At 45.3% G+C, this 27,157-nt stretch overlaps 3 protein-coding genes across 10 annotated transcripts; 2 read left to right on the plus strand and 1 right to left on the minus strand.

Annotated features, from left to right (window-relative positions):
* Nucleotides 1–2,277: 2,277 nt before the first annotated feature.
* On the plus strand, nucleotides 2,278–11,118 carry LOC113444004 (beta-1,4-galactosyltransferase galt-1-like). 3 transcript variants are annotated; one of them, XM_026712564.2, is made up of 3 exons: nucleotides 4,205–4,314; nucleotides 5,009–6,394; nucleotides 11,074–11,118. In XM_026712564.2, the coding sequence occupies exons 2-3, from the start codon at nucleotides 5,057–5,059 to the stop codon at nucleotides 11,077–11,079; spliced, it is 1,344 nt and encodes a 447-aa protein (XP_026568349.2). In that variant the 5' UTR covers nucleotides 4,205–4,314; nucleotides 5,009–5,056; the 3' UTR covers nucleotides 11,080–11,118. The 3 variants fall into 3 exon arrangements, with proteins under 3 accessions (XP_087770418.1, XP_026568349.2, XP_087770416.1); XM_087914292.1 differs by lacking the exons at nucleotides 4,205–4,314; nucleotides 11,074–11,118 and adding an exon at nucleotides 2,278–2,365 and having other exon boundaries at nucleotides 5,009–7,808; XM_087914290.1 differs by lacking the exon at nucleotides 11,074–11,118 and having other exon boundaries at nucleotides 5,009–7,808.
* LOC113444005 (uncharacterized) lies at nucleotides 2,303–14,447 on the plus strand. Its single transcript, XM_026712565.2, has 2 exons — nucleotides 2,303–2,365; nucleotides 12,894–14,447. The coding sequence occupies exon 2, from the start codon at nucleotides 12,912–12,914 to the stop codon at nucleotides 14,256–14,258; it is 1,347 nt and encodes a 448-aa protein (XP_026568350.2). The 5' UTR covers nucleotides 2,303–2,365; nucleotides 12,894–12,911; the 3' UTR covers nucleotides 14,259–14,447.
* A 4,022-nt stretch (nucleotides 14,448–18,469) lies between these two features.
* FBXW2 (F-box and WD repeat domain containing 2) lies at nucleotides 18,470–27,155 on the minus strand. Of its 6 annotated transcripts, none has more exons than XM_026712559.2 (8): nucleotides 27,051–27,154; nucleotides 24,133–24,238; nucleotides 22,605–23,114; nucleotides 21,923–22,117; nucleotides 21,307–21,440; nucleotides 20,508–20,594; nucleotides 19,833–20,002; nucleotides 18,470–18,873 (listed from the first exon to the last, which is right to left on the minus strand). In XM_026712559.2, exons 1-8 carry the CDS (start codon nucleotides 27,114–27,116, stop codon nucleotides 18,585–18,587), a joined length of 1,557 nt encoding a protein of 518 aa, XP_026568344.2. In that variant the 5' UTR covers nucleotides 27,117–27,154; the 3' UTR covers nucleotides 18,470–18,584. The 6 variants fall into 6 exon arrangements, with proteins under 6 accessions (XP_026568344.2, XP_087770410.1, XP_087770409.1 ...); XM_087914284.1 differs by having other exon boundaries at nucleotides 22,605–23,022; nucleotides 27,051–27,137; XM_087914283.1 differs by having other exon boundaries at nucleotides 27,055–27,099.
* Nucleotides 27,156–27,157: the final 2 nt, after the last annotated feature.

The following is a 27,157-nucleotide window of genomic DNA, read 5'->3' on the forward strand; positions in this document are numbered from 1 at the left end:
CGTGCCAGGGCGACAGCCTCCCAATACATTGCAGTGTATGGTTTTATATACTATACTTAGATCAGACCGAAAACGGCATAATGCAAGGTTTTCTAGGTCTAGAATTTCGAGTCTGGTGGCATAAGGTATTTTGCACCGAGTAGAGGAACGGAGAACTCTTCTTGTGAAATATTTCTGGACTTTCTCAACTGTGCTAATATCAGATACGTAACGTGGGTTCCAGACTGATGAGCTGTATTTGAGTATTGGTCTAGCAAATGTGTTGTATGCTCTAGTTAGTAGTGTGATATTACCAGAGAAAAAGCTATGTAGGATTAGGTTAACAACTCTTTTAACGCCTTTTTGGCTATGTAGTTACAGTGGGGTCTAGCCCTTAGGTCATTAGAGACGAGTCCTCCAAGGTCCTTGACAGAGTTTGGATCATCAACAAGGTCTTGACTATTCAGCTTGTATTTTATTTTCTGATTTTTTTTGCCAATATTTATTATGCATTTATTATGTTTGTTTGTTTGTTTGTTAACATAGCATTTATTGCTGTGTCCCAAACCATCTAGCCATATCTTCCAACCCCTAATCAAAGACACAGAGACAAACACAGAGACGCAGACACACACACGTACATGTCAGGCTAAAAAAGAGCAAGCAAAAAAGAGCAAGCCAAAGACAACCCTGCCTACACCTCCCCTTCACCTCCCCTAACAGGGAAAGTTCCCTCCCACCAGCTAGCTGGAGCGAAAGCATGAAAAAACCCTGAAACTCGCTTGTCAGTGGGGCTGGAGGTCCTGTTTTCCTTTGCTAGGAGCCCAGGGAAATTCACATTTTTCTCCAGTGCCTCTGAAACAGGATGAGGAAAGAACAGAACTCCAGAAGCAGAAGATGTAGCTGACTCACTTCTTCCTGTTGCGAGAGAGGCTGGAGCAGCCTCAGACCCACAGCAGATAAGAAGGCTGCCAGCTCTTGGAGTGAGGTGAGTAGGTGGGTTTGCCAGCGAGCTGTGGTGATGGGGGCTGGAAGCGGAGATGGGGAAGGGAGCGAGGAACTCTGAGCAAAACCGGCCAAGGTGTCTCCCAACTCTTGTAGTTGGAAGACACTAGGAAATGGTTGCAGCTGGCTCTTCCACCGTCTTAACTTAACGACAGGTTGGTGGTAGGAAGACGCCCCATTGTGCTCTGAAAGAACCAGCACCCTTTGCTTATGGCTTAGCGTAGTAAAAGTCCTGTCTGTTGGGAGTTGCCTTCAATACAACTTGAAGACTTTAGAGATCTAAACAGAGCTGTCGAAAGGAATTAAGAACTGACCTAGAATTAAGGAGAAATGTCCTGACAGCAAGAACAATTGATCAGGGGGACCTGTGGAAGTTGTAGGCGTTCCATCACTGAAGAAGAGATTGGTCTGAAAACAGGGTTTGCCTGATTGATCAGAGGGCTGGGCTAGAAGACCTCCAAGGCCCTTCCAACTCTTTGTTATTCTGAGATCGAGGTCCCTTTCCCTTCCCCGGAGAAAGATCGGTGAGGTCCCCAAGTTTTAAGGACAATAAATTAATAACAAGTAGGTAAGGGATGAGAGCATCTCACCGGCCTCCTTTCTGAATTCTAGGAGCAGAAAGTTAATCGGTTAAGAGATGGGCTACTCCGTAACCCTTGTGCCACTTTCTCGCTCTTCCCTTCAACAATTATTAAAGAGGAAGAAGGGAGGGCGGTGAAAGAGAAAAGAAGCAGGGGGCAATCAAAGCAACAACTTCCCTTCTTTCCTTTGATTACAGAAGCGTTAACCTGCCCATTTCTGCACATTCTAACGTTTCTTTCGTCACATTTTCATATGTTGGGATCTCTTTACATTTCCATTGTGGCTCCAATACAATTCTAGCTGCAGTCAGTTTATGTAAAATCTCTGGTTTCAAATCAAGAAAAAGAAGGAAACTGAATACTTTCTGACTTGGGACTTACTTTACCAATGCCTGGCTGGAAAAAAACAGGAGAGAAGGGGCAATAGATGGATATGATCAGCGATATAAGAAAGGCATGTTGAATTGGTTATTATTATTATTGTTGTTGTTGTTGTTACAGTAATGAACATCAATGTAGTGAATATTGTTGTAAACATTTTGATTAGTATATCCTAAAAATACTTGTACCCAGACAACACACTGTTCAACTGAAATTGGAATTTTTATATGCTATAAAAATAAAAACTTGAAAAGATAAATAACCAAGCAATACCTTCCCCACACTTAAGCATATAATTAATGAAACATATAATTAACATTTCTCATTTCAGACTGACGCATGTTGGGATCTACTTTCGGCTGGAGGCGTTGGAGAAGTGGCAGAAGATTGAAATCATCTTGATGTCCACATAACTGATAGTGAGTGATTGCTTGGGGTGGAGGGAGGAGAAAGGTTAGTTAGAGCAACTCGGGTAAGGTTTGAGGGGTGCCTTGGACTGCAGGTAGCCATATTTCCCTGTGTCTTCAATCAATCAGAATAGATGGGGCCTCAGAGGTCTTCTAGTCCAACCTCTCCCCCAACTCAGGCCGGAGACCCTTTCAGACAAGTGGCTGTCCAATCTTCTCTTAAAAACTGGAGGACCCACAATTTCTGGTGGCAGGCTGTTCCACTGATTAGGAAGTTTCCCCTTAATTCCAGGTTGCTTCTTGCCTTCATTTGTCCCGTTCAGCCGTTTCTTGCCTTGCCCTTTGGTGCTTTGGAAAATAAGTTATAGCCCTCTCCTCTTTGGGGCAGCCCCTCAAACACTGGAAGGCTGCTAGTCCTTCTTGTCTGTAGACTGGCTTTGTGGGGCCTCTTAAACGGCTTCAAAACCTGCCTTTTCTTTCGGCACATGTGCTCTTGCGAGATCGTGCAGTGGGCTTGTTCAGACTTGGATTCAGAAGTGGGGAGAAGATTAATCTTTGAGCTGGCAAGGATCTTCTTTCCCTGTTCTCAACACGCCCCAACCAACGTGCCTCTAGGCGTGTTTGATGGTATCTCCCATTTTCCACCGTAATCATGTTAGGGTTGCGATGGCATCCGTGGCTGATTAAGGCAGTGATGGAATTCAAACGTTGCTACTACCAGTTCTGTGGGCCTGGGAGGGGAAGGATCTACTGCAAAATCCCCCTTCCCTCCCCACCCCACTGGCCTGCTTTCCAGCTCCGTTCTCCTGTGCAGGGCAACCAAAGGAGACCCCGCCGATCAGCTGGGACTCAATGGGAGGCGGAGAAGAAATGGGGTTGGTGGGGCCAGTCAGAGGCGGGATTGGCTGGTTCTCCAAACTACTCAAAACTTCTGCTGCCAGTTCTCCAGAACGGGTCAGAACCTGCTGAATAGCCACCTCTGGCTCACTGGTGCCTTAAGCACTGACAAGTCTTGGTGCCCCCACTACCCCCCCTTTGTACATACTGTACAAATGAAGCCAAACTTAGGCTACCTAAAAGTTTTTGAGGTGCCCCCTTTTGGGCCTGGTGCCCTAAGTACGTGCTTAGTCTGCTTAATTAAGCTAATGCACCACTGGATGGCATGGAGGAAGAGGCAGCTTGGAAAAACGGCTGGTGTAAGCTGGGTGGGTTTGCAGACAGCGGGAAAATGGAGCCAGAGAAATTTCCTGCCATTAGAAGAATTAATCATTGGAACGGCTTGTCTCCAGTTGCGGATGCTCCACCACTGGCGGTTTTTTAAATTCGTGCATTTATTTAGTGTATGGCAAATACTAAACTAGAAGACCACCAAGAATCCTTCCAACTCTGTTATTCTGTTCTACCGCTCGTTTTGAAATCAATCATTTGCAATCAATCATAAGAAATCTCATCGAGCAAAAAAGCCGCACTGTTTTCTTGGCAGTCTGGAAGCTGTTTTTCTAGTCCCCTCCTCTGGGATCAGCACATTTGTTCCTGCAAGTGCTAAACGCATCCTAACCAAAAGATGACAGAGAGCAGAGGCAGAGATTGAAACCTGCTGAGCAGAAACACCCTTAGCACCCTTAGCAGAAACACCCTTAGTGTGTTTTGCTAGCTTCTCTGCCCGTCTGCAAGCTTGCCCAGGGCTGTGGATGTTTTTGCAGACTGCGAAAATAAATAGTTCAAATAAGTACATCCGTGTTTCGTCTGGCACGAAAAGGATTCCCATTTGGGCAAACCGTTTTAAGAGCCATGGAGAACAAAGAAATGTCAACAAGGGAAGAAAAAGAAGATAAGGCGGAGAAAGTGCCGGGCTCATTGTGGGTTGGGTGTTGCGGCGTTTTGGACACACTTAAGCACACCGGTTGTGTTGGATGAGTCAGGTGCGGTTGCTCTAAATAAGGTACCGGTTGGCCTTTGGGGTGAGTTGCTATGGCTCTCTTCTTTGGGTGTAAGGAACAGAGAAAAGTTAAGGAAACGTACTTGGGAATAATGTCTAGTCTAGAGAAAAGGAGGATTAGGGGGGATGGGGGAGCAGCCTGCAATATTTGGGGGGCTGCCCCAAAGAAGAGGAGGGGCTCAAGCTATTCTCCAAAGCAATGGGTGGAAACTAATCAGGGAGAGATCGAACCTAGGAAATAAGGAGGAACTTCTTAACCGTGAGAACGGTGGATGAGTGGAATGGCTTCCCTCCAGAGGTTGTGGCTGCTGGAGGTTTTCAAGAAGAGACTGGACAGCCCCTTGCCTGAAATAGTAGAGGTTCTCCTGCTTGAGCAGGGGGCTGGACTAGAAGACCTCCAAGGTCCCTTCCAGTTCTGTTATTCTGTTATCCTATAACACCAGATCCATTAATCCGTGTAGCGGCTTGCCTCCAGAAGTTGGAACGGGCCAAATACCTAGATGAGAGAAAGATGAACTATCCTTAGAAATTCCCACGCCTCAAAGTATCCCTAGGTTCCTCTCCAGGTGGTCAAAACAGGAAAAAGAACTGAAAACCTTCCCCCAAAACATTAGGATTTGTCTTGCAAAAATGAGCAGTAGCAATGGTGGCATCTCACCCCTTCTCTCTCTTTTCCCCCTCTTCCTCCTCCTCCTCCTCCTCCTCCTCCTTCTTAGGCCAAATGAAATGAAATACTGAACAAAGAACCACAGTAGCTTCAGGAAATGTCAATCTGTGGGAGAAAAAAGAGCTTGTTCCCTCGGATTTGTGGATTTCTTTTCATCCTTACATTGTGCCTTGTGTTGCATTATTGGAAGAGGAGCCGGGACTGGGGTCCTTGGAATGAAAATGCTAAGGAAAAGATACGTCCCGGTGATTTTTGCAAAGGCCAGCTCGCCAGCGGTACAATCACTCCTCTCCCGGATAGACAGAGCTTCATCATCACCCCTTATTCTGACAGGCGACAGGGAAATCTCGTCCGCGTCCTGAGCATCATCCACCATCAAAAAGTCAAGGAGCTTTACTGCATCTTTTGCTGTGAGAACAGCCAGGAAATTCAAGTCGTACAAGGAGAAATTGATTTCCACCTAGACCGCTTCGACTTCCCGTACGGCACGGCCGATCTGCTTTGTCTTCAGCCAGAAGACTGCGAAGCTCACTTCATCTCTGTCCATCCCTGGAATCCCCAGCTGGAATCGACCCAGCTGGCTCTATTTCCCATCCGAAACCTCTTCCCAGAGAAGCCCCCTCTAGACTTCACAATCTGCATGTCTACCATGTTTGGGAAATACAATAACGTCTTGCAGTTTGTACAGTCCATGGAGCTGTACAGACTTCTGGGGGTCCAAAAGGTGACAATATACAAGAACAGTTGTAGCCCGCTCATGGAGAAAGTCCTAGATTATTATATCTCCCAAGGCATCGTGGAAATCATACCTTGGCCCATCGATTTGTACCTGAACGTCTCGACCCACTGGCATTACTCCATGGAAAGGAAAGATTTAGGCTACTATGGGCAAATCGTGGCCTTGAACGACTGCATTTACCACAACATGTTTAAAAGCAAATATCTCTTACTGATTGACCCCGACGAGGTTATTCTTCCCGTGAAGGACAGAGACTGGAAGTCCCTGATGGACAGATTGGAAAAGGAACATCCGGAAATTGGGGTTTTCCTCTTTGAAAACCAGGTCTTCCGTCGGACTGTGTTCTCCAAGACTCCTTTCAACTTTTCGTCCTGGGCAGCGGTGCCGGGATTTAACGTCTTTGAACATATCCACAAGGAACCCAACGACATTCACAGTTTTAACAACATGAAAATGATTCTGGATCCAACCAGAGTCATTCAGACCTCGGTCCATTCTGTTCTCAAGCAGGACGGAACCTCCATTCAAGTCCTCAGTGATCTCGCCTTTAACTTCCACTGCAGGATCCTCGAACGTACGGATGTGCACGATAGAGATTTGATTCGAGACCCAATCTTCTGGAGATACAACAAAACTTTGATCCCCAAAGTGAATGATGTCTTACTTAAATCCGGTATTTTAGCAGCCTGTGACCAGGTGCAAAAGCAACAAAAGTTAATGCCTTCATAAATAGCATCTGTGTGTGTGTGTGTGTGTGTGTGTGTGTGGATGTGTGGATGTGTGGATGTGTGTGTGTACACTCACATCTATATTGTCAAGTGAATGGGAATCATTTCAGGCTTACCCATGGTTAGATAAGGTTCAATGGCATTCAATGGGAGGGTTAGACTTCGCCTACTTGTGTCCATGTAGGGATTCCAGACAATTCCCTGCTTGACTCCTCCTCTTGGCTAGGTCCAGTCTCTCTCTAACATACACACATACCATTATGCACACAAACACACATTCCTCAACTGATTGCATCTACCTCTCAATCTTGACACTGTTTCTACCTCAGGGGAAAAATGCTTATTTTGGGGCAGCGCCCTAAATCTTCAACTGCTTTTCGTGGGAAAGACGGACGGCTAGTCCTTTGATGGCCGTCACTGAGATTTTTGAGTACAGCTAGTCCTCGACTTACAACCGCAACTGAGCCCCAGGTTTTCTGCTCTTCAGTGAAACATTTTTTAAAGTGAGCTTTGCCTCATTTTACGACTTTGCTGGCCACCATGGTTCTCCAGGGAATGACCAGTTGTTAAGTGAATGGCATCCCCTGTTGACTGTGCTTGTCTGAAGGTCACAGGAGGAGATCACGTGACCACAAAGTTTCTAAAGTCTGAAAAACGGTCATAAGTCACTTTTTTTCCCAATCCTGTTGCTACTTTTTTTTTTTACTACCAGTTCGGCTAAATGGTAGCATTTTTTACTACCGGTTCACCCACCCCAACCGGGCCAAACCACTACAATACCACCACTGGCATGTTCTCATTCTGTAGTATTCTCTGTATTTATGATGGGTTCGTTTCTTTTTTTTTTTTTTTTGAATTTCGCTGCTGCGACGGAACTTGAAAACAATCTTTTGACTTAGACGGGTGTTTAAGAAGCCTAAGCTTATCGGTCAGGGAAAAGACGACAGGCCTTCTAATCTAGAGGTGTCTGACTTTTGCAGCTTGGCGGCTTGGCGCAGTGCGAGGCGCTTGTGAGTGTGTGTGAGAGAGTGGCAGGCGTGTGTGTGCATGCACACAGCTCGTTGCTGCGAGTAGTGTCAAATGGAGCTTCCTGTTTGAATGGAGGGTGCTTGTGTTTGCGCGTGAAACTCCACTTCTGCCAATGGAGCTACACACACGAGTAAAAACGCCTTCTGTTCAAGTGCCCTCCGTTATTCACGTGTGCGCACTTGTCTGCCATTCCTGGCGTGGAGCTTTGCACACGCTTGTCCGTTGCTCATGCGGCCTGGCTCCGAACATTAGTGGGAGATTGGAAACTCCTGTTCTAATCGATCTGTATTTGACTGAAAAAATGGGAAGCCAGAGGGAGAAATAAATAAGAAATAAACTGTGGATTCAACCAAGACTCTGTTTTGTTTTTTTAATCTTATAGAGAATGGATGGGGGATGTCCGGGGCAATTGCTTATTAATAAGCCTTGAGATAAAATCCATTAGCGAGTATAACCCAGGATTTAATGATATAACACAACGGAAGGTATGTCTGGTACTTTCCTTGGAGAAAAAAATATATTTCAATGTACTCAGGGCAAATTCTGTAATGAGGGGAAGTATCTTTGTTCATCTGTGCCAACAACTGAAAAACTTGCTTTTATTGAAAACAGGGCTATGAGGCTTATATCCTAATTGTGTTCACGAACTTCTGTTAAATGGACAAAACTGTCTTTCCAAAGAGTTGTGCATATGGGAGCTTTGAAGGACAATAAATGTACTGATGCCGACTCTTGACTTGGTGGTGTCCTGCGCTGCGATTTTGCATCTCCTCTGTGTAGCTGCACCCAAAACGCACAGCAGGAAAAGTCTGCAGTTGCTGCTATTCTGAATATCGATTTTAAGCAAGGGCTGTAAGAGGTTGCCTTAGAGAAGCACATTCAATTTTAATTAGATAAAACATATTCTGTATGCTGGCAAAATAATATTTATTTCCAGGTGCACATCATAAGGCATGTGATAGAAGAGTCTTCAAATTCCTAATTCTATATACAACTTCTCCACCGATTTTGTGCATGCAACTTCTCCGTCTGATTTTGTCGTCTGTCTCATTTTGTGCACAGATAGATACAGACAGACAGACAGACACACACAGACGCACAGAGCAGGCAAATTGCTTGTGATGAAACTGGGAAAGGCATGTTCTAACTCATTTGTAGTTGTTTTTGGTTTAGCAATGTTGAGGGTGAGGCAGGTTTCTTCCAAGATGAAACGAGCTGAGTTGAGGTTTGCGCCAGACTTTTTGTGAGGGAGAGGATGTGGAAATGGCGTGTCCCATTGTCCCCGGGGCTTCCCTGGATCAGGTAGTCCTCCACTTCTAACCACAATTGGGACCAAAGAAGTTCTTACATGAGTCGCGCCGGATGATCTGACGTTTTTTGCAACTGTTGTTAAGCAAATCTTGCCATTAAGTGAATCACCTGGTGCTTAAGAGAATCCCCCCCATCGACTTGGCTTGTGGGAAGCTGGCTGGGAAGCCTGCAAATGGTGAATACGTCATCCTCCTGGGGTGCTGCAATTGTTATAAATACACACTGTAGCCAAGCACCTGAATTCACTTTGTAACTTTGGACAGTCACTAAATGAATGGTTATAAGTTGAGGACTGTAGCTTCTCTGGATGCTTGTGCAGATAATAGCTAGTTAAAGGTTCACCTTGGCCTAAAGCATTGGAGGCCTTCCTTAACTCTATAAAGGAGCTCAGGGTTGACATGAAGGCTCCTTGGTGCTCTCTAAGCTTGGTTGTTTTCTTGCAGACGTTTCATTACCCAACTAGGTAACATCATCAGTGCTGGTAATGCAATAAACTGAGAGCAAACCTCACTCCTTAGCAGCCCTTATGATAACCTAGTTTGGATAATGAAATGTCTGCAAAAAAGCAAGCTTCCCCAGACCTTTTAAAGATATTTAGCTCCCAAGTATTATCTTGACTAGGAGGGCTGTATGATGTCTTATAAAGTTTTGACAACTGCTCTGATACAACCCCTGAAGGAGGAGGATGCATACCCAGAAACCTATTTTAGGAGGTATGTCTTTGGGTTTCATCCAAGCTGCTTACAGGGTGGACCACCAAAATCTTCTCCAGAAGCTGTGTTTATACCCCCTTCCCCGTTTTGCAAAATTATAAAGGTGACCAGCACCCCAAATATTCTCAACCACGGGATAAACCCAACCAGAAATGATTCTCTAACATAGTTTGCAATCTGATGGGAAGGGGAAAACTCTGCCTTGGGTGAGGACTGTCAGACGAGCCCTGAGGAATTCTCTGCTGGATTTACCCTTGTTCGAAGGTCTCCCATGTTCTTGCTCCGTTGTTTTTTTCCCTGCGGCCTATTTCCTGTCTGGTGTATGCTTTGCAGTCCAAGCTGTTCTTTTGTTAAGCTGTGACAATTGTGAACCTCCTGTCCGCATTTTAGCACACCAAAGCACTTCTTTTATTCTTTACCTTTTCATAAGAACAATGCATTGGCCTCCCGGCCTACACAGAAACTGGATGGGGAACTTGGCAGTTATCAATTCAGGAACAGCTCCTCCTGAATTTTGCAAACGGAGCTGCTTATTTTGTTGTTTGGGTTATTTTGCATTTTTGGCTATTTGCCATGAATTTGATCTTTAAGATACACAGTCATAAGATACATTTAGGAAGGCGGAGACTGGCTCACTGCTAACAATAAAGGCATGTTGACCATAAATTGCAAGGTTTTGCTCCAAGCCGTTGTATGCAATTTATGTGGTATCTGAATGGACTTCTAAAAATGGCAGGCATATTTAGGAGCCATTATTTCATTAGATTTGTAAAGCTGTGTGGAATAGTTTTTTAATTGGGTGGTTGTATAAATCTAATTACAAAGACAGACAGATTAGACAGATGATAGATAGATAGAGAGAGAGATGATAGATTGAATAAAATTAGAGATATAGATAGATAAATAAATATGGATAGATACATAAGATATAGAAATAGAGATAAACAGAGATACATACAGACAAGAGATAAGATGGATGATAGATAGGGATAAATAAATAAATATGGATGGATACATAAAATTAGAAAGAGATATAGATACATAAAGATAGACAAGAGATAATAGATGATAGATATAGAGTGATAAATAAATTAGATAGATAAATAAGATGTAGAAAGAGATAAACATACCGGTAGATAGATACATAGACAGGAGATAATATAGATAAATAGATATAAAGATAAATAAATAAATATGGATGGATACATAAGAGAGAAATAGAGATAAATATAAATACATAAAAATAGACAAGAGATAAGAGAAGATAGATATATATATGTATATATCTTTATATATCTCTCTATATATTTTCATATATCTCTCTCTATATATAGAGAGAGAGATGACAGTGCAGATGATAATTTGGAAGAAAGGGCCCTTTTAAGTTTACATGATTATAGCACTTCTTCCACCGTTTAGGAGGAACAAAGAGGCTGCCATGATGGCGTCGTTTTCCACCATTTTGGAGAGTTTATTGAGAGAGAGAGAGAGAGAAAGGCTGGAATTCTTATATGCGCTTTTATTCCTCTCTCCCTCCTTTCCTCACATTACTCCCTTTGGGTTAACTCCATTTCTTCCTTTCTTTTCTTTTGAGGGGTGAAAAAATAGCATTTTTCTTCAGCCTCCTGAGGAAATCCTTGAGGTGAGGATTTTAGGGTTGATTTTTACTCTCCTAGCATATATTTTTTTTTTAATCAGCCTTTAATGTCAGGGAAATAATCAGGATTTCCCAGCCACCCGACCGGCTTCAGCTCCCTCAACCGTTTGAAAGTTTCCTGAGTTGGTTTAGATTCAATTAAATCTATTTTTATTTCTATCCATTCCCTCCATCGCCATATTTTCTAGAATAGTCAGACATTTTGGAGGCCGATTAAAAAAAAAAAGGAAAGATGATTATGGAAAAAGGAAGTAATTTCACTTTTTTTAGTGTGTTCTTCAGCAAAGAAGAAAATATTTAATGGGGCAAATTGAGAAATAGGGTGTTTGTGTATGTGTGTGTGTATAAATTTATATATATAGTTGATATTGGGTTGGAGATATATATACATATATATATATGTGTGTATGTAATATATATATATAGACACACATATATATTACTATAAAATTATATATATATTACTATAAAATTATATATATATTACTATAAAATTATATATATACTATAAAATTTTATATATATATATCTATATCAATAAGATAGAAATATATAGAAATATAGAATATATAGATCAAGAAGTAGATGATAGTTTGTTAGAGATATTGATAATAAATATAGCTGATATGGATAGAAATAAAGTTGGTATTGATATTGAGAGATATAGATATAATATGTACAGGTAACATATTGATAGATACAAATATATAGATAAAAATAGATGATAGATGGAGACAGAGATTTTGCTAGAAATATTGTTAATATAGCTGATATTGACATTGATAGATATAATATCTACAATTGATGGAAATATATGTAGATGAGAATTAGAGAAAGGTGATGATAATTGATATTTAGATTCTGTAAATGTAGCTGAAATTGATATTATATAGATGTTGATATATAGAGATAAGCAATATAAATGATGTATAATAGATATCAATATATACAGATGATTGATAATAGAGATTGAGAAATAAAGTTGTTGATAGAAAGATTAATAAAAAATATAGATATTAAGATAGGTATAGATATGGATACAGATATTGATAGATTTACAGATATGTAGATATTAATAGATATAGATGATATAAACACAAAGGTAGATGATATATAAATATACAAAGAAATATATAGATAACAGATATACAAATAAGATATAGTTAATGTTCATCTGGGGGTGCAATTTTGCACATTAAGCATGTATAGCAGGTGTGCTTAGATTCACTCTGAAGGGTCCCTGGTGCGCTCTGAGCTTGGTGGTTTTCTTGTCGACGTTTCATTACCCAACTAGCTAACATCATCAGTACTGGTGGACCCACTGGTTCCTAACACTGATAACGTTGTTTCAACCCCGATCTGCACATATTCCCCTTTATTGGTAGGTTCCATCTATGGTGCTCAAAGTAGGTCTTGTTAAGGCCTAATAAAATCGAGTTATTCAGTCACCAGGTGGAACAGGTGATCCTGGACAAAGGTGGCTTCATATTAATGGTGAGGCAGCTGGGCTTTTGTTAAAATGCTTTTCAAAGAAAGCAACAGGCAGCTGTTTTCAGGAAGCGCCCAAGTTGAAACAGACACACCTGTATACATTTACAAGCTCACTGTTCAGTTTACATTGTATTTTAAAGAGTTCGAAAGATTCCTTGTGAAAATTGTTTTTTTTAAGGGGGGGTCATTTTTTTAAGGAGGAACAATGTAATTTTACTAACACCTCTCGTTTATCCTATATATATATATCTATATATATTTTGTAGCAATATCAAAGGAATAAGATGCCTCGCTGTAAGAGCAAGATGATTTGGATGCCCGTCCCTTTCCTAATTCTTCTCTTCTTTGAAATGTACCCCAGAAGGCCGTCGCACCCAGCCCAACAAACCCAGCTAAACTTGGGCCCTTGCAGAGGTGAGTTGGTCAACGGTACCATCACCCCCTTAAAACACAACAAAACCTTTGTCATTTCGTTGTATCACGATAACCGGCAACAAAACCTCACCCGGGCAATTGCATTGGTACATTACAAAAAAATCCAAGACCTTTACTGCTGGTTTTGTTGCAGTCGTAACAACCGCGTTTCTATCATTCGGGCCAGCGTAGACATTCATCCGGAGAGATTTGGTCTCCCGGTTGGCGGGGCAGATATTGTGTGTCTGGAACCGCATCACTGCTTGCCACAGTACATGTCCATTCATCCATCTACCAAAGGATCCACGGCTGAGCTGCCCTGGTTTGAAATCCATAACCGGGTCTCCAGGACTTCTTTTGTGATGGAATATACCGTCTGTCTGTCAGTCATGCCTGAGAATTACGCCAATGCCTTACAGTTCGTGCAGAGCGTGGAAATGTATAAAACCCTCGGGGCCAAGAAAGTGTACCTTTACAAAATGAACTGCAGCTCGCTCATGGACCAAATCTTACATTTTTATGTTAAAGAAGGCACTGTGGAGGTCGTCCCTTGGCCAATTACTTCCTATGTGCGCTTGTCTTCTTTTTGGTATTCTTACCAGGACTGGGGCTATGGGAAAACCACCATTCTAAACGACTGCATTTACCGCAATATGTACCGAAGCAAATATGTGGTTTTTAATGATTTCAATGAAATTATCCTTCCCCTAAAACACCCAAACTGGAAAACGATGATTGATAGCCTTGAGGATCAAAATCCAGGAGTTGGCATCTTCTTTTTTGAGAGTCACTTTTTCTCTCAGAATGTATTTTCGTCTTTGGATAAATTCAACGGTAATCTCTGGAAAACCATCCCGGGAGTTAACATATTGCGGCATGTTTATCGCGAGCCCAATAAACTGCACATCAATATTTTGAAGAAAATGATTGTAAACCCGAGGAGTGTGGTTCAGGCATCCAGCCATTCCGTTCTCAAAGGATACGGCCGAACGCTTGAAGTATCCAGGGACGTTGCAATTCTTTACAACTGCAGGAAACACCTCGAAAGTGAATTTGGGGAACAGTACCTCATGAGGGACACCACCATTTGGAGGTTCAACCTATCGTTGATTAGCAACGTGAATAAGGTTTTTGATCACGTTCTCGGCAGTCAGGTCGATAACATCTCCAAGTCCATTTGGAGCATGTTCTTGAGAAGCCTTGCCAAAATCTTTTAAAAAGTTTGGTTTTTCACTTGAACAAAATCGCCCGACAAGGAAGTGCTTTTCTCCACCTGGCCTGTGTGTGTCCTTCACCCCTTTAGAGAAAATCGCGGGGATTAAAACTACAATTAGTTCTTTATAGCCTGGTTTTGCAGAAAACTGAGCTGCTTTATCTGCGGTTTAATAAAAAGAGGATTAACTCAGAGATGTCGTTTGTGTTTTGTCAGGAAAGCACACCAAGAGCATTTTGATAAATTGAACTGGTTAACTTCCTCCATATAACTATGTACTACCGTCATACGTGTGTCATAGCTTATACGATGAAATGCGTTTATTGAGCTAAATTTATGTTGCTTAAAAACTCGGTTTAGTCACTTAAGGCAGTATCACAGAATAAAAAGAAAACAAAAAAAAAATATCTATCAAGATTCCTGGTCATCTAAGTCATGGCTGTCCCAAATATGCTCTTTTCAAAAGGCAACTGTTTGTTTTTCCTTGAAGACGTTTCTCATCCGAGAAGCTTCTTCTGAGCTGAAAAAAGCTTTTGGGTTAGAAGTGAAACCTCTTCAAGGAAAAACAAAGACCAGAGCCTTTTGAAAAAGCACCTTTGGGGGGAAAAAAAGTAAAAAGAAAAGCCACCAAGATTTTTAATTGAAAGCATCCTTAGGCATCATGCCTGTAACAAAATTGTGGTTATTTCTTCCTCTGTGAAGAATGGGATCGTCGAGAAAATTTAGTCATTTTAGAGTGGGATGAGTCTGATATCAAATTTGAATAAGTAAGGTTTGTATAAGTTGTTCTTCAAGCATCCTGTTTTTCACAGAAAGAGCTTCAGTTTGGACAATCAAAAATTATGTGGATCATCCCTTGTGTTTTCAGCAGAACTTATCAAGTACAAATTATTATTACTCTGAGGTCAAGATGCCTTTTTTTCAAACTATGAAGTTTCTTTTTCCTGCTACAAAGGGTGGGGACTGTCTTTGTAGCAGGAACATTTCAGGGAAGCCGAGAAAAAAAATAGGAACCAGGGCAATCCATCTCCATGTGAACAAAGAATAAATGTGATATGTTTTTTTTAACCATATGGTGATTACTCAATGTTGTTACTGAAGCAAACGAAACTGAAGGAGGAATAATTGCCCTGAGCAATGGAAATCTTGCCCAAATTTTCATGTCTGTGATGCAAGAAATCCATGCTTTTTTACAGGTGGATGATCACAGTTCAAATCACGATGGAAGGATTATAAAGGCCTTAAGTGTACTTGAATAAGAACTCTACCAGTTCTCAAGCATTTTCTTCGGTTGGGTTTCAAACTATAGTGCTAGATTTGATCTGCATAGAACCTATAAGTTGAGATCTTTGCTAGACACTTTCTCCCAAGGCGGAAAGTTCCACGTTCATGCTTGCAACACGTAGGCTCGTTTTCACTTAAGATGGCATTGAGGAAGCTTTCCACCTTGCCATAAATCCTTTGTCCTTGGCAGCGTCCTCAAACTTGGTTTAACGGCTTCTCGTTTAACTATCCATTTCCTGGGACCTTCCAAGATATGGTTTGTTGTAAAAATAAGAAACCTCAAACTGCTGAACCAGCTATAAGAACCATCCCCAGGTCTTCTCGTAAACAATTGGCTTTTCACACAGTTTGGAAAAGCCAAGCATTGAAAGAGACTTCGCGGAAAGAGCTGCTTGCAGTGAATCAGCCAGGAGGGGCAACAGGAGTCTGAAACGATTGCATTACGGAAAAAAAAATAAAACATTTAAGAGCTGAACGGATTCCAAGGAGCCACTCACAGTCCTGAATTATTCATACTGCCTTCTTTCCTCGCTTTCTACCTTTTCAGAAAGGACATTTGGGTTTGACTGAATGGCAGAATGCAACAAGAGAAATCATGCTCACAACCCCAAGGTTGATGGCTTCCCACGTTGCAGGATCAATCAGGGGTAATTGATTAATTACAGTAACTCTAATCAATTACAGCCTAAGATTGCTGGCCTCTCCATTATCCTAGCAGGAGGAGAACAAATAATGGCTTCCACATGCTTCATATAAACCTGGTGTAAGTCAAGGACTAGCTGTAGTTGCCTGTTCAACCAAGTTTTGCACCTCAAAAGTCATGCTGGATTGGCCTCATCCTGACTTTGGTTTGACTCTTTTTCTTTGGACATCGGCCATTGTTTGTCTAATGTGAGAACGCTTGCGAGCAACTCCCTAAAGACAAAAACAGGGTGTTGGTGGACTGAGTCACGTTAACACAAAGGCATTTACCTATCATTAACCTTAATGAATGCGTGTTTTGGTTTTCATGGGAACCCAAACGTAGAGCTGCGCACGGTACAACCCCCCAGAAAAAACTAACCAAACCTTAGGTTGTTGATTCTCGTAATATATTGCCTGTTTTTCATGCTTGTGACGATGTGAACTTACACACACACACACACGCACACGAAATACCGCCCACACATCATCATAAAATCTTCAGTATCGTAAAGCCTACAAACTTGAAATTTGGCACCTTTTGGCTTCTAGATGCTCGCTAAGAAAGGATTTTTCCAAATGACCCTCAGGGCATTTAGAGTATTTCCTATATTATGATTAACACGCCCTGGTGCTAAGGAGTTCTACTCCCCCCACCCCCCACCTGAAAATAAATCCCTTCCAAATGCAAAACACAAGCAGAGGAGTTTCAGTTCCACAGCACCAAGCAGCTTTTAGTACAGAACAGCTGAGCTAAGCCACGTCCAGGCTCCTTGCTGTCTCCTGGCTCATACAGCAAATATGGTTTCAGTTTCCAAACAGCCCTCAACTCTCACACACTGACAGGACGCTAGCCAGATGAATACCGATGGATGCTGGCAGGCAGAGGCACAAATCCCCCCATCCCCATTTTCCTCTCAAAAACTAAACTGACCGCATAGTTAGATCAGTAAGTTCCCATCGTTCCCTTAACAACCGTGTTGCCAACAACTTATCACGGCAATTCCCTTCACAGCCGTGGCAAAGAAGAGTTGTAAAATGGGGGAAAACCTACTCAGCAAATGGCTCACTTAACCATGGAAAGGCTGTGCCCAGTTGTGGTCGTAAGCCAAGGACTAGCCCTACTATAGCACCTGCTGTTTCTCCGTCACTGTCCCCAAAATGCTGGAATCCAAAAGAGCTGGCTTGGTCTGACCAAGCGCCTCTTCAGCAGAAGCGGGGGGGAAAAATCTTATTTTCTAACTCTCCCGCAGGATGGCCTGCTTTCAATTCTCCTATGCAGAGAAGGGTACAGAGCCGAAAGGTTCCCCCAGGCCCCCTACCGCTCCTTAAATTTCTGAAACTGGGTGAATTGGAGAGAAATTACTCAGCATTTCTTTTAGCCGGGCAGGCAGTCCTTGGCTTGCAACAGTTTGTCCTGTGACCGTTCCGAGTTAAAACAGCACCGAGAAAAAAGTGATCTATGACCGTTTCCCCCCCCACTTTTATGACCAGGATCGTAGGATCAAAATTTGGCCACTTGGCAAACGACTCATATTTAGGACGGTTGCAACATCCCAGAATCACATGGTCCCCATTTTACAACCTTCGGACAAGCAAAGTCAAAGGGGATTGGCTGAACCACCACGAGACAAACTTAACAAGCGCAGCGATTTCACTGAACAACTCAAGGTGGTAAAAGAGGCAAAATTCGCTCAACAACGGTCTTGCTTAGCAATGGAGTTTTGGGGCTCGGTTGTGGTTGCGTGTCAAGGCCCAGCGGTATCCAAATCTTACATAATGGCAGTGAATCAGAGCCTTTTCTTTTAATTAAAAAAAAAAGTAAATTCGATTAACCTTTTTTTGTCTCCAAACAGGAAGGTGGGGGGAAGAAAGAAATGCATTTCAAATTTCAAATGCATTGGGGTTTTTTCCCTGCCAACCCCTAAGAAACCCCAAATCCAAATATACTCAAATGGATATATTTGAACACAAATATATGTGTGTGTGTGTGTGTGTGTGTGTGTGAAAAGAGAGAGAGAGAGATCTCCAATGTTGGAACCTGAGATCTCCAATGTTGGAACCTGTCAAGATGCCGGGATAGCTTCGCTCTGAGAAAAAGAAAGAAATTGAATAGGCTTCTCTCTCTCCTCTCCAAAATAGCATTGGGGGAAAAAATGGTTAAAAAAAAAAAAAGATTTTGCGTTGCAGGATGAAACCTCGTCTTAACTTTGGTTCATGCAAAGCACTGTCCTTTGGATTCGTTGCAGGCAGTCTCTGTTCTCTTTTTATTTTTATTTTTTTATTATATATATTTATATATATTTTTATATATATATATATATATATAAAGCCACACACACACCCCCGAGTCCGTTGGCTGAGCTCAGCCATGTTCCTTCCACAAGACCAGGTGGATGCTGTGGTCAGGCATGCTTGTGGCAAACACCAAGCCCACGTCGTTTTGACCGTCCAAGCCATCCAGCCAAGACATCTCTCCCGCCAAGAAGCTCGAACCTCTCTTCGACTTCCGGTATTCCGGCAGCGGCCAACGGCTGATCAATTTTTCTGTCCTCAGGTCCATGATGTACAGGTAGTGATTATCAAAGAGGAGGGCGAAAACGTCGCCGAAGCCCAGCAAGGAGAGGTTTGCAAATTCCGGTGGTTTGATAACCCTGCAGGAAGAGGGTGGAAAAACCAGAAGAGAAGAGCATAAACGCTTTCTCACCAGCAACCAACACCCAGACAAGCAGAGATTAGCACCAAGTTTAACACTAATCCAGGACTCACCAATGCAAATATGCTAGCCAGGAAACAACAGCCTAATCAAGGAACCCCCAAGAACACTCAATCAATCAATCAGTCAGTCATTCAATCTATTTCAGTCAGAGGCCAGCAGAAAACCAGCACAAAACATTAACACAGCAAATACAATAAAATAGAACTGAACATTACAGGGCATGTAATACACTACAACTGATGGTAAAATCATGACCAAGGTCTGCCTAAGTTTGCAGACAGTGTCACAAAACGGCTACATTCAGAGAAACGGGACCATACCGATCTGACAATACATAAGAGAGACCAGACATTTAATCACATAAGATAGGAGTCCATGAAACCTTCGGAGTGGGCAATACAACAGGATCAGGACCAAAACGAATGCGTCTACCAACACTTGACAGGGCAAGCCAATAATATATAAAAAGAACAGACCCCACTCCCTCCTAGCACTGATGGATGTTACCTAGTTTGGTAATGAAATGTCTGCAAGAAAATTACTAAGCCCAGAGAGCATCAAGGACTCCACAATCCTCCCCCTCCTCCACTCCACAAACCCAACTGCCTTCTAGCCCTGATGATGCTACCTAGTTGGGTAAGGAAACGTCTGCGAGAAAACCACCAAGCTCAGAGAGCACCAGATAGTCCGGACAGGATACGGCAAGTGCCAGAAGCATCTTAGGACCTCCAGGGAAGATTTGCCAATCTGATATTCAACAACTACCGATCCACCAAGAAAATAGCTCAGCTCAGCTCGTTGCAGAGCCTCCCCGGCGCATTCTGGGTATAAAAGGAGCAGCGGGCAACGGGGTTCTCTTCCCACCGTCCCCCATTTTAAACTCGGAATGGCTACCTGAGGATATCGTAGCTGGCGAAGTCCCACTGGTACAGCCCGATGGCCGAGCTGCACACAATGTATTTCCCATCGAAGTGTAGCCGAGGCTGCAAAGAGATGCTCCGATCTTCAGAAACCGTCAAGGTTTTCAAACACCTGCAGTTGATCTCTCGTCCAATGGGCCAGATCTGCAACAACAACAACAAAGGGGAAACTAGAAAACCGGGGAATTGTGGCGACGCAGCCTTCTGCCATTTCTCACTTGCTTTTAGCCACTAATTTTTCAGAAAAGCCCCCAACCTGCCCTGAAAGAATCATTCCTCTCCCAAATGCCCCCTTTCCTTTTCTACACTGCAAAATATCTCACACTAGCTTCGCTATGAAGTGATGTGTCCCAGGGCCCTGCGATCCCCTTTTACGACTTTCTCACAAGCAGAGTCAGTAGGGGAGCCCAGTTCGCCTAACAGCCGTGCCACTGACTTAACGACGGCAGTGATTCACGGAACGGCCGTGGCCAGAAAGGTTGTAAAACGGAGCGAGACCCACTTAACGTCTGCCTCGCTTAGCAATGGAAGTGTTGGGCTCCATTGTGGTCGTTAAGTGGAGAACGACCTGTGTTCATACAGTCCTCAAACACCGACCCCCCCCCCACCCCCCAATTCCGGAGCCTGGTAAATCAAAAGCGGGACGTACCTTGATTTCGTATTTATCCGCGCTTAAGAGGATGTAGTCGCCAGGGCTGTGCATGAGGGATTTGACTTTGCTCTCTTGTAAGACCACCTGCCATTAGAACAAAAAGTGGCTTCGGTAAGGATGCTGGCAGCCACACGAGACAAGCCAACTTAACGCATCCACGATTTGTTCCGGTGCACTCAGATTATATCTCCTGAGCTTGATTCACGGAGCCAGATTTGATGCCCTCTGCAAACAAGGGGGAAGGCTGCTGCGTGGAAGACCTGAGAGAGTATCTGCAGACCCCTTCACACCCTTGACGTAAACTGTTTCAGCTCCTGCCCATGGGACGCCACTCTAGGGCATTACAGGCCCAAACAACCAGGCACAGGGACCACCCAAACGGGCTTTTTCAAGAGGCAACTTGGCTTTTGTTTCTCTTTGAGGAGGCTTCACTTCTCACCCAAGAAGCTTCTTCAGCTCTGAGTGGAATACAGTCATCAGGAAAGTAAATCCTTCCATCCTCCAGAGACAGGAAAACAGCAGGTGCTATTCTGGCTAGTCCTCAGCTGGTGACCACAACTGTGCCCAACATTTCTGTTGTTCAGCGACTACGATGATGATTTATCACCTATAGCTTTTATGTACACTCAGAGTTTATGCACCTTGTGCATCTAACCACGCTTAGCCAATAAAGGATTCTATTCTATCTTATGCTAGGCTATTCTGCATTCTATTCTATTCTATTTTCCAATATTCTATCCTATTCCATGCAAGCAACCGGAGAGGGAGTCTTGGGGGAAGGAGAAAGGCTATTCACCTTTGTGACCCACTCCGTGTGCCCAGTCAGCGTGTTGAGGCAGACGCTGGTCGATAAGGCCCAGACTTTCACCGTGAAATCCGCCGAGCCGCTCACCAGGAGATCCAGCTCGTCGTTGTAATCCACGCTGAAAACTAGAGGACAAAAAAGGCCTTCGTTCGATTTCGCCGCCAGGGGTGAGAACGGACTGTGCCGAAGACTCTCCAAGAGGTAGAATCTGAAGAGTCTTTTGAAGCGGGTCAGAGTGGCAAGGGACACACTGGCATGGGAGGTGCTTGGCGCTCGGTGGGCTGGGTTGCTTTCTTGCAGGCGGTTCATGACCAAACGTGGTCACATCATCAGTGCTGGCAGTGTTAGTGTCGATGACTCCTACTGATGATGCCATCGACTTTGGTCATGAGACGTCTGCAAGAAAACCACCAAGCTCGGAGAGCACCAGGGACCCATTGCTTCAATTCTGAGCCAGAACTACTTTCCTCTACTGCCATTTTTGTCCTAAGCAGCCTGCAAGATGGGTGGCGGAATGACGGCTAAACCAAGGAAGCCGCTCCAAGTGACAAGGCTACACAAACAATTGCGTAACTGGTGTGACTCTCTCCTCAAAACCTCAACGTACCTGCCCCGGTGTGGCCTCTGAAATGTTGGGTCTTGGCTCCCGAGCTCCATTCCCAGCAGGCTACGGTGTTATCGAACGAGCCGGTGACCAGCTTCTGCTCATCAAACTTGACCGCTGCACACGTGTGGGTCTGGATGCCGTAGACGCATTGCCCCGTGCTCACGTCCCACAGCTTGGCCGACAAGTCGTCTGAACCTACAGCCCCACGGGAAGAAAAGAAAGGTTACGCTGTGGCCTGTTGGCTGATGAGGAAGAGGAGGAAGAGCAGCTGGGTCCAGGGCCTGACACGCGTGGATGCACAGAAGGCAGAGGAGAGCAGTGGAAATCTACGGGCCGGTCCTCGGGACGGAAGAGCCACCGCTGCTAGGGAGGCCCCACCCTAGCTCTGGGGATCAAAGGCAGAGGGCAGAGACGAATAGCTGCGGCAGACAACAATTCATCTCCCCTGCCAGCTGGACTTGTGGTGAAAGAGAAACGTTTTGCTGCTTCAGCTACGGAGGGTTTGTCGTGTTTGGGGAGCTGGGTCAGAACAGAATCCTTTCGACGCAGGAAGCACCAGGTTTGGAGGGGGGGGTGTTCCTGGGTTCGATTCCACACTACAACCCATAGACTTCGACTAAAGAGCGCCTCCAAACCTCGCAAGCCACTCATTTAGTTTCTGGAGCTGGGCGGACTTCCCTACCTGTACAAAGGAGTCCATCTTTATAGTAAAGTGCGTACACCCTGGCACTGTGCCCAATCAAGGAGGAGGTTTCAAAGGCCTCGTGGCTCTCCAGCTGCTTCATCCTCAGGTTGGCCTTCAGGTAGACCTTTTTCCAGTGCAGGGCCTCCTGAACAGAGTCATCGATCTGCCAACCCAGGTTCCGACAGGCCACCTGCCACACCTCCAGGCAGGCACTGATGACCTTGTTCCATTGCTTAGAGACGAGGCAGCAGGTGAGTAAGGTCTGAGGGTCGAGCCATTTGAGCAAATAGAAGCTCAGTTCCAGCGGGAGCAGTTTGAGGAAGTCCCGCTTGAGAAGCGCCTCGAGGTTGTTGGAGAGGTGCTTGAGCTGGGCGGCCCCACTCAGGGCGATCAGGTGGTCCAGCGCCTCATTTTTCTGCAAGTCCACCAGAGAGAGAAACGTGACAGAAAGGTTATCAAGCCATGCTTCGAACTCCTTTCTCTCCATAAGGCAATGGAAACATTTACCTGCGGGACATCAAAAAAAACAAAACAAGGGGGGGATTAGCTCGACTCCAAAGTCCAAGGCAAAGGTTGCTACAAAGACCTTAAACACACCCACGCCCCAAAGCCTGCGCGGTGCTCCGAGCCCTTGACTTACAACCGTTCATTCAAACTTACAACGGCCCCGGAAAATAGGGACTTGGGACCCTTTTTCGCATGCAAACAAGGATGGGATTCAAAACTCCCAGCAACCGGTTCGCTGCCCGGTTGCTGGGTGGGTGTGGCCTACCGGAACCTTCTGGGAGGGCCACTTTTTGCCTTCCCCCGAAAACCGGAGGCCCCCTGGAAGCCGGAAACAGCCCTCCCAGGGCCTCCGCAGGGACCCTCTACTTACCTTCATCCAACACGGGCCGCGTGGAGACTCCGGGGAGGGGAGGGGCGGGCCAGCTGGTCGGTTCGACTACCGGTTTGGTGAACCAAATGTAAATTGAACACCCGGTTCGTGTGAACCGGTCCAAGCCGGCTGAATCCCAGCCCTGCATGCAAAACCATGGCAGCCTCCCTGTGGTCACGGGATCGGACACTTGGCAACTGGTTCACATTTATTGCGGTGTCCCCGGGGTCACGTGATCCCCGTTGGCGGCCTACCGACAGGCCAAATCGAGGGGGGAAGCCAGATTCGCTCAACGACCGTGTCGCTAACTTAAACCCCTGCAGGGCATCCCTTAACATTGGTGGCAAGGAAGGTCGTAAAAAAAAAAAAAAATCATTGAATTTTATACAGGGGGCAAAACTCACTGGAAAAACCGTCCCGCTTAGCAACAGAAATTTGGGGGTCAACGGGCGATCGTATGTCAAGGACCCCCCGACTTAAACGAGGGAAGGTCCGAAAAGTCCGAAAAGGAACAGCTCGCTTGGTGATTCGATGCTCCAGCTGCTCCAAGGGAAAGAGGACCGGTGAATGGAAACCCCCCTCGTGCCTCCTCTGCTCCCAGTTTCTATTCCTAGCCTTTGAGCTGCTTAGCAAAGAGGTTGCATCTACCTTCGATAGTTGTCTGTGATAGGATGGTGCTCAGTGGGTTGCTGCCAATTCTCCTTCTCCTCCTTGGAACCCAGTAGGGGTTGACCTTCCTCTGTGGCCATTTCTCCTGTTCAAATAACAAATAACAGTAACCAAGGCCATCCTAGGCTCCTCAGAGGTCCACCGAGCTCCCCTAAGGCACGCCTGGCCCAGGGAATCTACTAATCCTCCAGATAAGTCGCGCTACAATGACCAGTCTCTGGCTGCCTGGAAAACATCAGGATGCAACCCAAGATATGGGAAGGCCCTGATGATGTTACCTAGCTGGGTCATGAAATTCACAACCAAGTCCAGAGAGCACCAAAGACCCCACCCTCCGAAGGTCTCTAATTTATGGCTAAATTAAATATATCTGACAGGCCCAGTCTTTCTCTAAAAGCCATGGTTGCTAACGCATATCCAAAACTTGCCTAAATGAAATAGGACCTTAAATAGCTCGTTTTATTTTCCATTAACTTTTCAAGAGTTGAGTTGTTTCAGTTAGGATTAAGAAATGAGATTTTTTTAAAAATGGGGCCAAACTTTTGGGTAAAAAAGTATGTGTGGGAAGAAATAGAATGGTTAAAATGATCCTTCCTTTCTTCCTTCTCTTCCTCCCTTTTCATTCTTCCCTTCCTCCCTTCCCCCGCCCGATACTCTTTCATCCTTCCCTTCTTTTTTCTTCCTTTTAGCTGATCACTCATGCTAAACGGCTGAAGTCACCTCATGGCAACGACCTGCTGTCTCTTTTGTTTTGTTTTTGCTTTGCTTCATTATATAAAACACTTATAGAGATTTTAAGGCAGGGTGGAGAAAACTGTCAAGGATTAACAAACTGACAGGAGACATGAACATGAATTAAATAATAGTAACAATGAACAACAGCCATAACAAAGGGAATGACATAAAAGGTCTGAGTTTCGTGGGCCATTCTGCAGCACAAAACTGGCTCTGGATTGCAGCCAACTGTCTCCAGGAACTTGTTCTACACAACTATTACAACACAAAAACCTCAAATATTCCTCCATAATCTATCTACATTGCCTGCACGCTTCTGCCCACAAAAGACTGAACGCTTCCAGGCACAGCGTGGGGGCAATTGCTTCCCACAAGCTCTGCACTTCAGACCCCTCTGAATCTCTGGGAAGAGACTACCTGGAACTAGTTCAGACAGGACTCCAGCGTTCTTCGAATGCTGGAATAGGCTGCGAGGAGACTCTGGGAGGAAGAGCCGCAAAAACAAGCCAACATTCAGCCGGAGAAGGAATTGGTGGGGCATGGAAAGTGACACAGAAGGGCCCCTCCCTGGTTTTCTGGAGAGCGGGAGGGAGGGAAGGAGGGAGGGAGAAGTGGTCTCAGAAATCCTTGGCGAGATGCTGTTACTGCCCGCTTACAATAAAGGAAGTGCTGACCTTGGTGGTTTGGTTTCCTGTCTAGATGAAAAACCAGAGGTGCCTTCTCCCCGCCCTGTCCCCTCTGACAGGCAGGAGCCCCCCTCACTGGCTGCCTCCAGAAGCTGTGGGTGCCCCACCACGGGAGGTTGCGAAGAAGAGCCTGGACAGCCATTTGTCTGACACGATATGGGGTCTCTAAGGTCCCTTCCAACACACTTATTCGGGGTGTGACCTAAAGGGTCTCTTTTACAGTTATATTTTTGCTGGATTATGTTTATATGGAGCCTTATAAGAGATTGGACAGCCATTTGCCTGGAATGGTATAGGGTCCCCTGCTTGAGCAAGGAAGGGACTGGACCCTTCCAGGCCTATGGTTCTATATTCAATGGTATTGACCATCATACGCCCTGCTGTTGCTTCAGAGACCAGTGTTGTTACAGGCAGCCCTCGACCCCGACCGAGCCCTTGTGTTGTTGCTCAAGTACGACATTTGTTCAGGGAGTTTTGCCCCATTTTATGACTTTGTCAGAAGGTCGCAAAAAGTGGACCCGTGACGCTGCGACCGGCATAAATGTGAGTCAGGGCTCAAGCACCTGAATGCAAGTCACGTGACTGGGATGGGTGTGTGCTGCAATGGCCGTGAGCGTGAAAAAGGGTCCTAAAGTCGCTTTTTTTTTCCCCCAGCGACGTTGCAACTTTGGACGGTCCCCTAAATGAACTGCTGTAAGTCAAGGACCGCCCGCACTTTGCTTTCCCTTTCTCTGGTCAGTTGTGCTTCCACTCCGTTCAGGCAGCCGCTCGTCTGGAACGGCAGAGGGTCGTTCCGTTCCTCCCCCCGCCGCTTGAGCAAGGGGTTGGACTAGAAGACCTCCGAGGTCCCCTCTTCATTCCATATTCCAGGGTACTGGATATCCCCCAACCAGACATGCTGCTGCTGTTTATCCTAAGACCGCCTTGCTCTATTGCGCCCCTTCTCTTGAAACTGCAATTCTCCTGCCATTCAAATCCATTCGGGCAGCCGCCCCTTGTCTGGACTGGGGCAGGGTCCCCCTGCTTGAACCCCAGGGTGTGTGTGTGTGTGTGTGTTGGACTAGATGACCTCCAAGGTCCCTCCCAACCCTCTTTCTTCTGTATTCTGACCTTTTCTGTGGGGGGGGAGGGGGATTTAAAAGGGATTTCTGACCTCAAGCCCGACCCCCCCACCTCTGACGCCCCCCCGCCCCTTTTTGACTCGCCAAGGCCAGGCTGGGGCTCATCCCTGGAAGGAGAAGGGGGGCAAGCAATAGCAGCCCCCCTTTGACCCCCAGCGGCCTCCGTGGCCGCCCCACCCAACCCCCGAGAACCTCTCCCCGCCCCTCCCTCCTTCCCACCCTGCTGGCCCCGCCCCCTGGCTGCAGGCGGTCTCCATAACAACCTGTGCCCCCTCCCGGTCCCCTACCCCAGGCTTCCCCCAGCACCTCGGGTCCCTCCCTCCTTCCCACCCGCCGCCTCATTCGGGGGTCGTACCTGCCGCCACCGGATCCCAGCGGAGCTCCTGGCCGGGAGCTTCCGGCGCTGAGGCACTGACGTCATCCCCGCACGCCACCCGCGTCTCCGGAAAGAAGAGGAAGAGG

Source organism: Pseudonaja textilis, chromosome 17 (genome assembly GCF_049901715.1).
Source record: "Pseudonaja textilis isolate UNSWEBS1 chromosome 17, rPseTex1.2, whole genome shotgun sequence".
Taxonomy (NCBI): domain Eukaryota; kingdom Metazoa; phylum Chordata; class Lepidosauria; order Squamata; family Elapidae; genus Pseudonaja; species Pseudonaja textilis.

Bases quoted from the DNA above. Each gene is read 5' to 3' on its own strand.
- LOC113444004 (XM_087914292.1), top strand. From the start codon at position 5,057: ATGTCAATCTGTGGGAGAAAAAAGAGCTTGTTCCCTCGGATTTGTGGA.
- LOC113444005 (XM_026712565.2), top strand. From the start codon at position 12,912: ATGCCTCGCTGTAAGAGCAAGATGATTTGGATGCCCGTCCCTTTCCTA.
- FBXW2 (XM_026712559.2), bottom strand. From the start codon at position 27,116: ATGACGTCAGTGCCTCAGCGCCGGAAGCTCCCGGCCAGGAGCTCCGCT. The intron at 23,115-24,132 runs GTAGATGCAACC...GATGTCCCGCAG, and splicing joins ATCACAGACAACTATCGAAG to GTAAATGTTTCCATTGCCTT. The intron at 20,595-21,306 runs GTGAATAGCCTT...TTCTAATGGCAG, and splicing joins ACACGGAGTGGGTCACAAAG to GTGGTCTTACAAGAGAGCAA.